At 42.1% G+C, this 17,340-nt stretch overlaps 1 protein-coding gene across 5 annotated transcripts in view; it reads left to right on the forward strand.

The window, feature by feature from the left end:
- Positions 1 to 17,340, forward strand: part of LOC106566943 (glucocorticoid modulatory element-binding protein 2) — a 42,871-nt gene that overhangs the window by 5,667 nt on the left and 19,864 nt on the right. Inside the window, exons 2-8 of one of the 5 annotated variants that reach the window (XM_014135614.3) lie at positions 3,523 to 3,691; positions 4,326 to 4,399; positions 12,280 to 12,404; positions 12,667 to 12,788; positions 13,245 to 13,402; positions 13,534 to 13,578; positions 15,288 to 15,425. In XM_014135614.3, coding sequence (XP_013991089.1) covers positions 3,561 to 3,691; positions 4,326 to 4,399; positions 12,280 to 12,404; positions 12,667 to 12,788; positions 13,245 to 13,402; positions 13,534 to 13,578; positions 15,288 to 15,425 — 793 coding nt within the window. In that variant the 5' untranslated portion in view covers positions 3,523 to 3,560. Of the gene's footprint in view, positions 1 to 3,522; positions 3,692 to 4,325; positions 4,400 to 12,279; positions 12,405 to 12,652; positions 12,789 to 13,244; positions 13,403 to 13,503; positions 13,579 to 15,287; positions 15,426 to 17,340 lie in introns of those variants that run through there. The other 4 variants (XM_014135611.3, XM_014135613.3, XM_045693342.2 and 1 more) reach the window with 4 other exon arrangements.

A 17,340-nucleotide genomic window follows, 5' to 3' on the forward strand; every position in this document is an offset into this window, starting at 1 on the left:
AATTGTATAGAGAGAAATAGTCCTATAATTCCTATAATAACTACAACCTAAAACTTCTTACCTAGGAATATTGAAGACTCATGTTAAAAGGAACCACCAGCTTTCATATGTTCTCATGTTCTGAGCAAGGAACTTAAATGTTAGCTTTCTTACAGGGCACATAATGCACTTTTACTTTCTTCTCCAACACTTTGTTATTGCATTTATTTAAACCAAATTGAACAGGTTTCATTTTATGAGGCTAAATTGATTTTATTGATGTATTATTTTAAGTTAAAATAAGTGTTCATTCAGTATTGTTGTAATTGTCATTATTACAAATAAATAAAAATTGGCCGATTTTAATCGGTATCGGCTTTTTTGGTCCTCCAATAATCGGTATCGGCGTTGAAAAATCATAATCGGTCGACCTCTACTTTGAATACAGTGCCAGGGAGGAGTTATTGTGACAGGGTAGGAACCAAAGTGTTGACAAGTGTTTCCTAGAGGACCTATAATCTTTGGCTACATTGGATGGTTTCTCTTAGCTACGTCATGTAGCTAACATATTCTTGCTTTGTCTATTCTTTTGATTTAGAAGATACTGTTGCACCTAAAACATGCAGAGGTAGGTCTATACCATCACTGGTATTATCAGGCGGTATAGCTATTTACGTTTGCTCTGATTTAGTAAATTTATAAGCTAGCTAGTGATTAGCATTAGCGGCTAACAAGATTTAGGGCCAACATACTAAAAAAAGGCGTGCTGCAGAGACTGAACGCGAGGCGGAACAACAAATGTGCTCCTTGAGTGACGGGACAGGGCTAGTTCTGTGTGGAAAGCGGCATATAGCGAGAGCGGAGAGAGATGACTCAAGTAGCGAAGTAAACTATAAAAAGGGACACATTCATCATATTAAAAAATAAAACATTAAAATACCATTTTATAAAAGGTAAAATAAAAACCAAAACCGGTCTGTGCATCAATATCGGTTTATGGTATACCGCCCAGGCCTATTGTGGGCCAAACGTTTTTGGGAACCTCTGATGTAGGCACCTGAGCTGAGCCACTAGTTCATTTGCAATGTTTTGCAGATTGTGTTTTTGAGCTAGTAATGTGTCAATATTTATCTTCAAAAATGAGCTTTGACATAGCCAATGAATATACACGTAACAAAAATTATAAACGTAAAGTGTTGGTCCCATATTTCATGAGCTGAAATAACAGATCCCAAAAATGTTCCATACACAAAAAGCTTATTTCTCTGATTTTGTGCAGAAATGTAAATCCTGTTAGTGAGCATTCCTTCTTTGCCAAGATATGCCACACCTCTCAGGTGGATGATTATCAAGAAGCTGATTTAAACAGCATGATCATTACACAGATGCACCTTGTGCTGGGGACAAAACGCCTCTCTAAAATGTGCAATTTTGTCACAGTGCTGCAGATGTCTCAAGTTTTGTACAAGTGTACAATTGGCATGCTTACAGCAGGAAGGTCCAGAGCTGTTGCCAGACTTGAATGTTCATTTCTCTACTATATGCTGCCTCCAATGTCGTTTTAGAGAATTTGTATGTCCAACTGGCCTCACAACCGCAGATCACACGTATGGCGCCGTGTGGGCGAGCGGTTTGCTGATGTCAACGTTGTAAACAGAGTGCTCCATTGTGGCGGTTGGGTTATGGTATGGGAAGTCATAAGCTACGGACAATCAACACAATTGTATTTTATTGATGGCAATTTTGAATGCACAGAAATATATCGTGACGAGTTCCTGAGGCCCGTTTTTATACATTTAAATTTTTTCAAAATTAAAATTTTAAGGTATCTGTATTCCCAGTCACGTGAAAACCGTAGATTAGGGCCTAATGAATTCATTTAAATTAACTGATTTCCTTATATGAACTGTAACTCAGTAAAATCTTTGAAATTGTTGCATTTTTATATTTTTGTGTGTAGCACAACTTTGGATTTCATCCAGTCTCAAAATCAAATGGTTTAGACCGAGTTTGACACATGTTCCACGGAGGGCCGAGTGTCAGCGGGTTTTCACTCGCTTGTACTTGATTGATGAATTAAGGCCACTGTTAAGTAAGAAACTGCCCTCCCCTGGTTGTCTAGTTGAAAGGAAGAAAATAAAACCAGCAGACACTAGGCCCTCCATGGAATGAGTTTGACACCCTTGGTTTAGACCGTTTGGAAGCTTTTACGGAGTGAACTTTTCTCCTCTTGCTTTCACCGTGCTAGCAAAAGTGATTGCTGTCCTCGTTATGAAATGATCAACTTTACCCTGAATATAGAACAAATAACATGTATACACTGATTGTTTAAAGCAGGGATGGGCAACTGGTCCCCCTTTTGAAAACCCTCAGATAAATCTCCACAAACACTTATTTATTTAGGAACTCAGTTGGAGTCTGTTCTAACTGTTGCGAGTTAGAAAAGTAAAATACGCAAATTCGAAATTGGGTTGTGCATTAGCAGTTTCTCTCTTATGTCAGTCACTGACAGTCAGTCAATTAGCCCATGTCAGCAACATTTTATTTATTGCAAAGTTAGTTTAGTGGCCAGCTATATAAACTTGTTATCATGGCGGAATTACTGGTCGGGGGGGCCCCCATTTAAAAAAAATTATAATAAAATATAATAATCATCGTTAGTCGGTCTCACTCAGACTTGTGAGCAACTGCAGCCCCTCATATTGAGTTCAGATTTTCTTTGGCCCCCACCCCCATCAAAGTTGCCCATCTTTATGGTTTAAAGCAAAACTAAACTAAGCCCCAATCAGAAGGTTGCTTAGGATACTTTATTCTGGTAAAACACTTTAACAGTGCATCTGATAATAGCCTAACAAATTGCCTTGGTTGTCACTCAACTAATAAAGCCTAATATTGCGCAAGCCATTTTACAAACATTTGAATGCTCAAGGTGACGCACGGCCTACCTCTTGATGGTCAGCAGAGCGTACAGTGCACAGTTTTACTAGGCTACTGATATTGCCTGGGATTGTTTGGAATGCAAAATGACTTATTGCTCTATGACTGTCAGCACCGTTACATGCTCAGTTTGACGCTGAAGGAGAGAACGCATCAGTTGTCACAAAAGATTAGCTATTTTTGGATGGTTAAAAGTATGCCAAATAGGATAATTATTTTGTGAACTGGTGACTTGTAACTTTTGAATCGATGTTATTTTTTTTTTGACCGCATGCTACATTTTAAATCTGTTCGGGGACCGTAGACTGATGTACTCATATCTTAAACATTTGAACCGGGGACCGATGCGTATTGGTGAATCGTTACGTCCCTACTAACTAGCTTACATTGCCAAATGGCAGCCTAAGCAAAAGTATGATCAATCACCCCTGAAAGGCCAGTTGGTGGTAGCCATAGTGAAGAGACCTAGTACACTTCTGTCAATTACCAATAATAGCCCACCCCATATATCATGCAAGCTAAACCAGCCTAAAAGACATTGAAGGGAGATGTGCTCTAGAATGTCAAATGTCATCATTAGCACAGAACTGTGTCTGTTTCACTCAGTGAGACCTGAGCCCCCCCCATCCCCGCCCCCCCTCCCCATGGCATCATCTGAGGTCAATGTTAATGTGGAGGAGGTGGTAGTCGTGACAACGCCGGATGGAGCAGGGGAGGGCTTGGCTGCAGAGGAGGTGAAGACTGTGCTGGTGGCTACAGAGCTGACCCAGGCAGGGTGAGTGGTGGTACACACACACATTGAGATTGAAGTCCCATCACAGCTTCTCCAGACCAACCAGGGAAGTATTAAAGCCTAAAACGGAGTGAGTTAATTGTGTGTTTACCATACACACAAATCTCAGTTACTTTGAGTCAGTGATACCCCCTAGCCCTATACCACAGGATGTTGGTGGCACCTTAATTGAGGAGGACGGTCTCATGGTAATGTCTGGAACGGAGTGAGTGGAATTGTATCAAATACATATTTTTTTTCATGTGTTTGATACTCCGTTTTGCTCTGTTCCGGCCATTATGAGCCGTCCTCCCATTGGCAGCCGCCACTGGCCTATACCTTATGTTACATAAGACTATTTGATGAGTTTTTCCTCATCAGGTTACATATATTCAAAAGGTCAACCCTAGTGGTGGTAGTAGGTTTGTAATCAAGCGTGCCACTACCAAAGATGGGCATAGTCAAGTCTTGGTAGCCTATGCCCTACTAGGGCATAGTCTAGTCTTTGGTAGTGGTACGCTTGATGGTATCTGTCCCCTCTCATCTGGCATGCTGCATATTGTCTTTGATTTAACACTCACTGAGCTTTGTCTATGGCTTATTGACTTATTGGAGTTTCTCTATCTATGCCATTCAGGGAGGAACTTACAGATGGAAGCGTGGAGTCAGAAACCGACGCCACCAGCACTGTGACAAAGGAGGCAGTCCTAGGTAAAGTTAACCCATTCACGCAAACTACCTTTAGCGCCTATTGACGATAGTATCTTCTGGCCGGGGAGGTTTGTTAACCCCCCTTCGGGCACGTGTGACACTAGCACCCACGGTTCACACTATTCAACAGCCAGTGAAAAATCAGAGCACCAAATTCAAAACCACAAAACGTCATAATTCAAAGTTCTCAAACATACGACTATTTTACACCATTTTAACGATACACGTCTCCTTAATGTAACCACGTTGTCCGATTTCAAAAAGGCTTTACGGCGAAAGCATAAAGTTAGGTTATGTTAGGACAGTTCAACACAAGAAAAACCACACAGCCATTTTCCTAGCAAGGACAGGCGTCACAAATTCCAGAAATTCAGCTAAAATTATGCACTAACCTTTGACGATCTTCATCAGATGACACTCCTAGGACATCATGTTACAAAATACATGCATTTTTTGTTCGATCAAGTTGATATTTATATCCAAAAACAGCCTTTTACATTGGCGCGTGATGTTCAGAAAATATTTTGCCTCCAATACTGCCGGTGAATCGGCACAACAATTTACAAAAATACTCATCATAAACGTTGATAAAATATTAAACTGTTATTCAAAGAATTATAGATGAACATCTCCTTTATGCAACCGCTGTGACAGATTTCAAAAAAGCTTCACGGGGAAAGCACACTTTGCAATAATCTGAGTACTGCGCTCAGAAAAATACACCAGGCAATACAGATGCCCGCCATTTTGGAGTCATCTAAAATCATAAATAGCATTAGAAATATTCACTTACCTTTGATCTTCATCAGAAGGCACTTCCAGGAATCCCAGGTCCACAATAAATGTTTTGTTCGATAAAGTCCATAATTTATGTCCAAATAACTCCTTGTTGTTTCCGCATTCTGTAAGCTACTCCAAGTGTAGGAAGCGCGGTCAAAAAAAGTTATATTTACGTTCGTTCAAACATGTCAAACGTTGTATAGCATCAATCTTTAGGGCCTTTTTAACTTAGAACTTCAATAATATTCCAACTGGACGATTCCAGTGTCTTGAAAAACGTTTTGGAACACCGCTAACTCTCACGTGAATGCCAATGAACTCATGTCCTTTCCTGAGTCAACAACTTCCAACTTCCTCTGTTCGCTCTCTGTTCATCATAGACGCCTCAAACAACTTTCTAAAGACTGTTGACATCTAGTGGAAGCCTTAAGAAGTGCAAAATGAACCCTAAGTCACTGTGTGTTCGATAAGCAATGACTTGAAAGGACTACAAGCACCAGACTTCCCACTTCCTGGTTAGATTTCTCTCAGGTTTTTGCCTGCCATATGAGTTCTGTTATACTCACAGACACCATTCAAACAGTTTTAGAAACTTCAGAGTGTTTTCTATTCAAATCTACTAATAATATGCATATTCTAGTTCCTGGGCCCGAGTAGTTGGCCGTTTTAATTTGGGTACGTTTTTCATCCGGCTGTGAAAATACTGCCCCCTACCCTAGAGAAGTTAAGATCCCCGACACTTGCTCTAAACATTAACACTCATCACTTGCGGTACGGTTTTGGAAACCAAAGGAACGTCTCCTTCATATCAGCAGCAATAAATAAAAAGGTTATGTTACTACACATTTTTTATAGGGTTCCCACACTGCCGTAGTTCCATGTTGCAGCGCTTGTTTACGGAAAACAAATGGAAGACAGTCCTGTGCTAATTAGCTATCTGTGTCTCCGAACACCTGTGTGTAAACCAAAGACTGACACCACAAACGTGTTGTCACTGAACCACTGTCAGCTGCAACTGTGTTAAAACAGTGTACAGTGAGTGTATATTTAACATTTTAAATAATTTTGATGTGATATGAAAGCATATGACTTTGTTCTAGAACCGTACCGCAATTTGAGAATCAATTAATGCTTCGATGGAGTTTTTGGCTGCCAGAGCCAATTCGCCTCTAAACAGAACATGTAAGGTCCTTGGACTATAAGGAATAATGTTTGCCTAATAATGGACTGAAGGAGCCTAAGGTAAAGTGTGAAGTTATATGCTGATCAGGACATTGTCACTGCCATGCGCTTGATGATGAATCTAAACATAACTCTGTGATGTTTGTGACAGACTGTTTGGAGATTCTCTAGCGGTATTCATATTGTATTTATAATAAATAATATCCCCTGTACCAAAGGGCACAGCTAGTTCTGCTGTACAAATTCCTCTAACTCATTCATTGTCCCTCGAGGCAGGCCTATCAAAGTAACAATCAAATTAAAATAAAACTTTATTTGTCACATGCGCCGAATACAACGTGTCGACCTTATCGTGAAATGCTTACTTACAAGCCCTTAACCAACAGTGTAGTTCAAGAAAGAGTTAAGAAAATATTTACCAATAAACTAAAGTAAAAAGGAATAAAAGCAATAATAAAATAACACGGCTATATACAGGGGGTACTGGTACCGAGTCAATGTACGGGGGTACAGGTGAATCAAGGTAATTTGTACATGTAGGTAGGGGTGAAGTGACTATGCATAGATAATAAACAGCGAGTAGTAGCAGTGTACAAAACAAATGGGGGGGGTGGTCAATGTAAATAGTTTGGTGGCCATTTGATTTAATTGTTCAGCAGTCTTATGGCTTGGGGGTAGAAGCTGTTAAGGAGCCTTTTGGTCCTAGACTTGGCGCTCCAGTACCACTTGCCGTGCAGTAGCAGAGAAAACAGTCCATTTTTTTTGGGGGGGGGGGGCTTTCCTCTGACACCGCCTAGTATATAGGTCCTGGATGACAGGAAGCTTGGCCCCAGTGATGTACTGGGCTGTACGCACTACCCTCTGTAGCGCCTTATGGTCAGATGCTGAGCAGTTGCTATACCAGGCGGTGATGCAACCGGTCAGGATGTTCTTGATGGTGCAGCTGTAGAACTTTTTGACGATCTAGAGACCCATGCCAAATCTTTTCAGTCTCCTGAAGGGGAAAAGGTGTTGTCGTGGCCTCTTAACGACTGTCTTGGTGTGTTTGGACCATGATAGTTTGTTGGTGAAGGGGACACCAAGGAACTTGAAACTAGAGGTCGACCGATTTATGATTTTTCAATGCCGATACCGATTATTGGAGGACCAAAAAAAGCAGATACGGATTATTACAACAATACTGAATGAACAATGAACACTTATTTTAACTTAATATAATGCATAAATAAAATCTATTTAGTCTCAAATAAATAATGAAACATGCTCAATTTGGTTTAAATAATGCAAAAACAGTATTGGAGAAGAAAGTAAAAGTGCAATATGTGCCATGTAAAAAAGCTAATGTTTAAGTTCCTTGCTCAGAACCAATGAAAGCTGGTGGTTCAATATTCCCAGTTTTTCAAGATTCCCAGCAAAGAAATATTAGGTTGCAGTTATTATGGGAATTATGACACGTCAACTATTTCGCTATATACCATTTGTTTTTCATATACCTTTGACTATTGGATGTTCTAATAGGCACTTTAGTATTGCCAGCCTAATCTCAGGAGTTGATAGGCTTGAAGTCATGAACAGCGCTGTGATCAAGCATTGCTAAGAACTGCTGGCAAACGCAGTAAAGTTTGAATAAATGCTTACGAGTCTGCTGCTGCCTACCACCACTCAGTCAGACTGCTCTATCAAATATCAAATCGTAGACTTAATTATAATAAACACAGAAATACGAGCCTTTGGTCATTTAATATGATCAAATCCAGAAACTATCATTTCGAAAACAAAACATTTATTCTTTGACATATAGAACCGTTCTGTATTTTATCAAACGGGTGGCAACCCTAAGTCTAAATATTGCTGTTACATTGCACAACCTTCAATGTTATGTCATAATTATATACAATTCTGGCAAATTAGTTTGCAACGAGCCAGGCGGCCCAAACTGTTGCATATACCCTGACTCTGCGTGCAATGAACACAAGAGAAGTGACACAATTTCCCTAGTTAATATTGCCTGCTAACATCAAAGAAATTAAACTAAATATGCAGGTTTAAAAAAATATAATTCTGTGTATTGATTTTAAGAAAGGCATTGGTTAGGTACATTCGTGCAACAATTGTGCTTTTTTCATGAATGCGCCTTCGTTAAATCATCACCCGTTTGAGGAAGTAGGCTGTGATTCGATAAATTTACAGGCACCGCATTGATTATATGCAACGCAGGACAAGCTAGTTAACCTAGAAATATCATCAACTATGTGTAGTTAACTAGTGATTATGTGAAGATTGATTGTTTTTTATTAGATAACTTTAATGCTAGCTAGCAGCTTACCTTGGCTCCTTGCTACACTCGCGTAACAGGTGGTCAGCCTGCCACGCAGTTTCCTCGTGGAATGCAATGTAATCGGCGTCCAAAAATGCTGATTAATCGGTTGACCTCTACTTGAGACTCTCGACCCGCTCCACTACAGCCCCGTCGATGTTAATGGGGGCCTGTTTGGCCCGCCTTTTCCTGTAGTCCACGATAAGCTCCTTTGTCTTGCTCACATTAAGGGAGAGGTTGTTGTCCTGGCACTACACTGCCAGGTCTCTGACCTCCCTATAGGCTGTCTCAATGACAGATTTTTACCTTGTCAGCTCGGGGATTCGATCTTGCAACCTTTCGGTTACTAGTCCAACGCTCTAACCACTAGGCTACCTGCCGCCCCAGCATTCTCACATCGGTGTTCCTTTTGTCCAGGTGAGAAAGGGCAGTGTGGAGTGTGATTGAGATGGTGACATCTGTTGGGGCGGTATGCGAATTGGAGTGGGTCTAGGGTGTCTGGGAGGATGCTGTTGATGTGATGCATGACCAGCCTTTCAAAGTACTTCATGGCTACCGACGTGAGTGCTACAGGGCGGTAAACATTTAGGCAGGTTGCCTTCGCTTTCTTGGGCAAAGGAACTATGGTGGTCTGCTTGAAACATGTAGGTATTACAGAATCGGTCAGGGAAGCATCTGGGTTTCCCTTTGTAGTCCGTAATAGTTTTCAAGCCCTTCCGCATCTGACGAGCGTCAGAGCCGGTGTAGTAGGTCTCAGTCTTAATCCTGTATTGCCGCTTTGCTTGTTTGATGGTTCATCTGAGGGCATAGCGGGATTTCTTATAAGCGTTCGGATTAGTCTCCTACTCCTTGAAAGCGGCAGCTCTAGCCTTTACCTCGATGAGGATGTTGCCTGTAATCCATGGCTTCTGGTTGGGATATGTACGTATGGTCACTGTGGGGACGAAGTCGTTGATGCACCTATTGATGAAGCCGGTGACTGAGGTGGTATACTCCTCAATGCCATTGGATGAATCCTGGAAAATATTCCAGTCTGTGCTGGCAAAACAGTCCTGTAGCGTAGCACCCGCGTCATCTGACCACTTCCGTATTGAGCGAGTCACTGGTACTTCCTGTTTTTGCTTGTAGGCAAGAATCAGGAGGATAGAATTATGGTCAGATTTGCCAAATGGAGGGCGGGGGAGAGCTTTGTATGCATCTCTTTGTGTGGAGAAAAGGTGATCCTCTGGTTGCAAATGTGACATGCTGGTAGAAATGAGGTAAAATGGATTTATGTTTGCCTGCATTAAACTCCCCGGCCACTAGGAGCGCTGCTTCTTGATGTGCATTTTCTTGTTGGCTTATGGCCTTATACAGTTGGTTGAGTACTGTCTTAGTGCCAGCATCGTTTTTTTTCCTGTGGTAAATAGACAGCCACGAATAATATAGATAGTGTGGTCTACAGCTTATCATAAGTTACTCTACCTCAGGTAAGCAATACCTAGAGACTTATTTAACCTGTTGGGGATAGGGGGCAGTATTTGCACGGCCGAATAAAAAACGTACCCGATTTAATCTGGTTACTACTCCTGCCCAGTAACTAGAATATGCATATAATTATTGGCTTTGGATAGAAAACACCCTAAAGTTTCTAAAACTGTTTGAATGGTGTCTGTGAGTATAACAGAACTCATATGGCAGGCAAAAACCTGAGAAGATTCCTTACAGGAAGTGGCCTGTCTGACAAGTTCTTGTTCTTCTTGGCTCTGTTTATTGAAGACTGAGGATCTTTGTTGTAACGTGACACTTCCTACGGCTCCCATAGGCTCTCAGAACCCGGGAAAAAGCTGAATGATGTAATTCCAGCCTCTGGCTGAAAAACATTAGCGCGTTTGGATAGTGGCCGGTCAGAGTACCATCAGACTGAGGCTCGTGCACGAGTCGACCCCATGTTTTATTTTCTTTCGTCTTTGAACGTAAACACGCTTTCCCGGTCGGAATATTATCGTTATTTTACGAGAAAAATGGCATAAAAATTTATTTAAAACAGCGGTTGACATGCTTCGAAGTACGGTAATGGAATATTTAGACATTTTTTGTCACGAAATGCGTCGTGCGCGTCACCCTTCTTTACCATTCGGATAGTGTCTTGAACGCACGAACAAAACGGAGGATATTTGAACATAACTATGGAACATAACCAACATTTGTTATTGAAGTAGAAGTCCTGGGAGTGCATTCTGACGAAGAACAACAAAGGTAATAACATTTTTCTTATAGTAAATCTGACTTTGGTCAGGGCTAAACTTGGTGGGTGTCTAAATAGCTATCCCTGTGATGCCGGGCTATCTACTCAGAATATTGCAAAATGTGCTCTCACCGAAAAGCTATTTTAAAATCGGACATAGCGAGTGCATAGAGGAGTTCTGTATCTATAATTCTTAAAATAATTTGTTTTTTGTGAACGTTTATCGTGAGTAATTTAGTAAATTCACCGGAAGTTTGCGGGGGGTATGCTAGTTCTGAACGTCACATGCTAATGTAAAAAGCTGGTTTTTGATATAAATATGAACTTGATTGAACAAAACATGCATGTATTGTATAACATAATGTCCTAGGGTTGTCATCTGATGAAGATCATCAAAGGTTAGTGCTGCATTTAGCTGTGGTTTGGGTTTATGTGACATTATATGCTAGCTTGAAAAATGGGTGTGTGATTATTTCTGGCTGGGTACTCTGCTGACATAATCTAATGTTTTGCTTTCGTTGTAAAGCCTTTTTGAAATCGGACAGTGTGGTTAGATTAACGAGAGTCTTGTCTTTAAAATGGTGTAAAATAGTCATATGTTTGAGAAATTGAAGTAATAGCATTTCTAAGGTATTTGAATAACGCGCCACGGGATTCAACTGGCTGTTGAGTAGGTGGGACGATTTCGTCCCGGCGACCCTAGAGATGTTAATATTAGACATCGCACACCAGCTGTGATTGACAAAAAGACACACAGCCCCACCCCTCGTCTTACCAAACGTAGCTTCTCTGTCTTGCCGGTGCATGGAAAATCCCGCCAGCTCTATATTATCTCTGTCCTCGTTCAGCCACGACTCTGTGAAACACAAGATATTATGTCCCGTTTTTAGGATAAACTTGATCGTAGGTCATTGATTTTATTTTCCAATGATTGCATGTTGGCCAATAGAACGGATGGCAGTGAGGGTTTACTCGCTCGCCTACAAATTCTCAGAAGGCAGCCCGACCTCCGCCCCCTTTTCTCCGTCTTTTTTTTCATGCAAATGATGGGGATTTGGGCCTGTTCCCGAGAAAGCAGTATATCCTTCATGTCGGACTCGTTAATGGAAAAAGTTTCTTCCAGTTCGAGGGGAGTAATCGCTGTTCTGATATTCAGAAGTTATTTTCGGTCATAAGAGATGGTAGCAGCAACATTATGTACAAAATAAGTTGCAAAAAAACAAAATAGCACAGTTGTAAAACGTCAGCCATTCCCTCTGGCGCCATTCTACTTCCCTAAACCATCACTTAGTTTTTGTTAAGTGGCTGTGTGCATGTCTTAAATGATCAAATGAATTAAATGCTGGCTTGTAATCTGCCTCTCTGTCTGAGCAGTGAAGCTGTCAGAGGAGATGGATGTGGAAGCTGATTTGGTCTACCCAATCACTTGTGGGGACGTGAAGGGCACCCTGGTCTGGAAGAAGTTTGTTTGCCCTGGCATCAACATCAAATGTGTCCAAGTACGTCTGATTTAACTCACCTTTTAGCCATTTTAGCCAAGTTCAACTCAGTCTTTCACAGTCCTATCGAATCATCATTTTGAGGTTTATTATCCCCATGATATGCGCACAAAGAAAGGAACCATGGAGGTACCGGGTCATGTTCATTTGACCCTAAACAAAGAAATAAAACAGGCTGAACTTGTCCAATAAGAAACGCTTGTTTTCTTTTACACCCCATTTTGCTACGATGTGCACTCATGAATAAGACCGACATCATCAGGGTCAATCTCTGTTCCAGTTCAATGAGCATCTCATCAGTCCCAAGGAATTTGTCTATCTGGCTGGGAAATCTACACTGAAGGACTGGAAGAGAGCCATTCGTGTGAACGGCACTATGATCAGGTCAGTGGCTTCGAAGGGATGCACACTTGGGTTTGCACAAAGAATTTACAATGTGAACCATATGGTTCTCCATGCAAATAATTGAGTAGAGTTCTCTAAGTTCACACTGCCAGTCTGCAAAATAGATTATCAATCATTTTGCAGTTCTGAAATGTGCCACACGATGGCACTGTAACATAAAATAAATGAAGTGTGCTTCCATGGCACTAGTTTAGTAAGGCCTGGGTCATGTTCAATAGCCACTAAATGAAAGAAACACGTTTCAAATGGACTGAAACAGGGAAGGGTCTACCTGGACTGAATAAGAAATGCTTATTTTTTCTTTCGGTTGCAAAATGTTTTAAATAGTTTTCCATTGCATGCCCTAATGAACGCGACCCTGCACTTTGTCGGGAGATAAGACTTTCTCTGATGCTGTCTGGCAGCTGAATAATGGTGTATGATAATTCCCCATAGGAAAATCATGGACTCAGGCGAGCTGGATTTCTACCAGCACTCCAAGGTGTGCTCCAACACCTGCCGCAGTACTAAGATTGACCTGGTGGGGACCAGAGTGTCACTCAGCAGCCAGCAGTCCACCGAATACGTTCCTGTCACCCCTTCCTTATCTGACGGTAAACACACAGGTGCACACCATGATCCACTCACATCCTAGTCTGTGGAAAGAATTGTGTAACATTTGAGGTGTTCAAAGCTTACCATGATGTCATTCTAGTAAACGGCTCACCGGCCAAGTTTCCAACAGAGGTATCATCAGAAGACACCACGGAATGGGTCACAGCGATAGGAGGTGAGTTTGAACTGACCACTTTGCTTAGAAATTAGGATAGATTACTTTAGACGTTCAACGTTCAATAATCAGATACTTAATCGTGTAATGGCGCCACTGCTTTTCCAATCACATGACAGTGCACTTAGATCTGTTGACAGTTATAATTGTGATCATGATGTACACTTACTCTCTTAATCAATCTCTATTTACTGTAGAGGTTTTCAAATCTCTTTGGGCACCCGCAGACGTTCCATGTATTTTAACTATTCCACAGCTAGCCCACCTAATTCAACTTGTCAACCTACACTATCTATATATATATATATATATATATATATATATATACACATACATACATACATACATACACACACACACACACACAGTGTGTGGATACCCCTTCAAATAAGTGAATTTGGCTAGTTCAGCCATAGTTGTTGCTGACGGGTGTATAAAATTGAGCACACCGCCATGCAATCTCCATAGACAAACATTGGCAGTAGAATGGCCTTACTGAAGAGCTTAGTTACTTTCAACGTGGCACCGTCATTGGATGCCACCTTTCCAACAAGTCAGTTCGTCAAATTTCTACCCTGCTTGAGCTGCCCCGGTCAACTGTAAGTTCTGTTATTGTGAAACTTCTAGGAGCAACAACGGCTCAGCCGCGAAATGGTAGGCCACACAGGCTCACAAAACGCGTCCGCATAGTGCTGTCCTCGGTTGCAACACTCACTACCGAGTTCCAAACTTCCTCTGGAAGCAACGTCAGCACAAGAACTGTTCGTCGGGAGCTTCGTGAAATTGGTTTCCATGGCCAAGCAGCCTCGCACAAGCTAAAGATTACCATGCGCAATGCCAAGCGTCGGCTGGAGTGGTGTAAAGCGCGCCGACATTAGACTCTGGAGCAGTGGAAACGCCTTCCCTGCAGTCCGACGGACGAATATGGGTTTGGCGGATGCCTGGAGAATACTACCTTCCCCAATTTATAGCGCTAACTGTAACGTTTGGTGGAGGAGGAATAATGGTCTGGTGCTGTTTTTCATGGTTCAGGCTAGGCCCCTTAGTTCCTGTGAAGGTAAATCTTAACGCTACAACATACAGTGATATAGATACTTTTGTGGCAACAGTTTGGGGAAGGCCCTTTCCTTTTTCAGCAACACAATGTCCCTGTGCACAAAATGAGGTCCATACAGAAAATGGTTTCCTGAGATCGGTTTGGAAGAACTTGAGAGCCCTGACCTCAACCACATCGAACACCTTTGGGATGAATTAGAACGCTGACTGCGAGCCAGGCCTAATTGCCCAACATCAGTGCCCGACCTCTCTAATGCTCTTGTGGCTGAATGCTGCGGGGGACTTCTTTCCAATGTTCCAACATCTAGTGGAAGAGTGGAGGCTTTTAGAACAGCAAAGGGGGGACCAACTCCATATTAATGCCCATGATTATGGAATAAGATGTTCTACCAGCAGGTGTCCACATACTTTTGGTCATGTAGTGTGTCATCAAGTCCTTGAATAGATAAATCAGGTGAGCTAGTTCAGGGCTACAACAAAATTGTGAAACTTCTGGGAGTCCCCAGGGAGAGGTTTGAAAACCACTGATTTACTGGAAAGTCACAACTTACAGTGTTTTATCTAACTCTGAATATCTCTTTCAGAGTATTTAGTACGTTGTTTAGAAGCGACTTTGTGTGTGTGTGTGTGTGTGTGTGCTTGCTTTGTTCCAGAGGATTCTGTGACCTTCTGGAGGGGTCTGAAGGAGGCTGGGTTGCTGGAGGAAGTGGTGGAGGACTTCCAGAAGGAGATCCAGGAGGTACTAAAGGGAATGCAGGAGCGCATCACCGAGCCTCCCCTGCAGGTCAACGGTCAGTGGGGCTTCTCTCAATTAAATTATCTCTGTGTGTGTGGATAATATAAGATGGCGCCGAAGAACATGGCTGACGTTTTACATTCTCCCAACCAATTGTGCTATTTTGTAGGGGTTTTTTGCATTTTGTATAACTTATTTTTTTACTTATTGTGTACATAATGTTGCTGCTACCGTCTCTTATGACCAAAAATAACTTCTGGACATCAGAAAAGCAATTACTCACTGTGGACTGGAAGAAACGTTTTCATTTAACAAGTCCGACGAGAAGGATATCCTGCTTTCACTGGAACAGGCCCAGATCCACGCCTTTTGCGTGAAGAAAAGACGCCGAAAAAGAGGCCGCAGATTGGGCACCCTTCTGAGAATCCGGAGGTGAGCGAATAAACTCCCATTGCCTTCCATTCTTCTTACTATCGTGCAATCATTGGAAAATAAAATTGATGACCTACGATTAAGATTATCCTACCAACGGGACATTAATAACTGTAACATCTTATGTTTCACCGAGACGTGGCTGAACGAAGATACGGACAATGTAGAGCTAGCGAGATTTTCCATGCACCGGCAGAACAGATGCGCTACCTCTGGTAACACAAGGGGTGGGGGTGTGTGTCTTTTTGTCAATAACAGCTGGTGCGCGATGTCTACCTTATGATAAGCTGTAGACCACACTATCTACCATTAGAGTTCTCATCTGTATTATTCGGAGCCGTCTATTTATCACAACAAAGCGAAGCTGGCACTAAGACTGCTTTCAACCAACTCTATAAGGCCATGAGAATAAGAAGAAAATGCTCACCCATAAGCGGCGCTCCTAGTGGCCAGGGACTTTAATGCAGGCAAACTTATATCAGTTTTACTATTTAATTTTTTTGCAACCGGGGGGAAAAAATCCTAGACCAACTTTACTCCACACACAGATGCATACAAAGCTCTCCCCCACCCTCCATTTGGCAAATCTGACCATAATTCTATCCTCCTGATTCCTGCTTACAAGAAAAAAACTAAAGCAGGAAGTACCAGTGACTCGCTCAATATGGAAGTGGTCAGATGATGCAGATGCTACACTACAGGACTGTTTTGCTAGCACAGACTGGAATATGTTCCGGGATTCATCCAATGGCATTGAGGAATACACCACCTCAGTCATCGGCTTCATCAATAAGTGCATCGATGATGTCGTCCCCACAGTGACTGTACGTACATATCCCAACCAGAAGCCATGGATTACAGGCAACATCCGCATCGAGCTAAAGGCTAGAGCTGCCGCTTTCAAGGAGTGGGAGACTAATCCGGACGCTTATAAGAAATCCCGCTATGCCCTCTGATGAACCATCAAACAAGCAAAGCGTCAATACAGGATTAAGATTAAATCCTACTACATCTGACGTTCGTCGGATGTGGCAGGGCTTGAAAGTTATTACGGACTACAAAGGGAAACCCAGACGCGAGCTGCCCAGCGGCGCGAGCCTACCAGATGAGCTAAATGCCTTTTTATGCACGCTTCGAGGCAAGCAACACGGAAGCATGCACAAGAGCACCAGCTGTTCTGGATGACTGTGTGATAACGCTCTTGGTAGCCGATGTGAACAAAACAAGTCAACATTCACAAAGGCGCTGGGCTAGACAGATTACCAGGACGTGTACTCAAAGCATGTGCAGACCAAGTGTCTTCACTGATACTTCCTGTGCCCAAGGAAGTGAAGGTGACCTGCCTAAATGATTACCGCCTGTGGCACTCACGTCGGTAGCCATGAAGTGCTTTGAAAGGCTGGTCATGTCTCACATCAACAGCATCCTCCAGGACACCCTAGACCAATCAAATTTCAATAAAATGTATTTATATAGCCCTTCTTACATCAGCTGATATCTCAAAGTGCTGTACAGAAACCCAGCCTAAAACCCCAAAC

This window comes from Salmo salar, chromosome 13 (genome assembly GCF_965601325.2).
Source record: "Salmo salar chromosome 13, fSalSal1, whole genome shotgun sequence".
Taxonomy (NCBI): domain Eukaryota; kingdom Metazoa; phylum Chordata; class Actinopteri; order Salmoniformes; family Salmonidae; genus Salmo; species Salmo salar.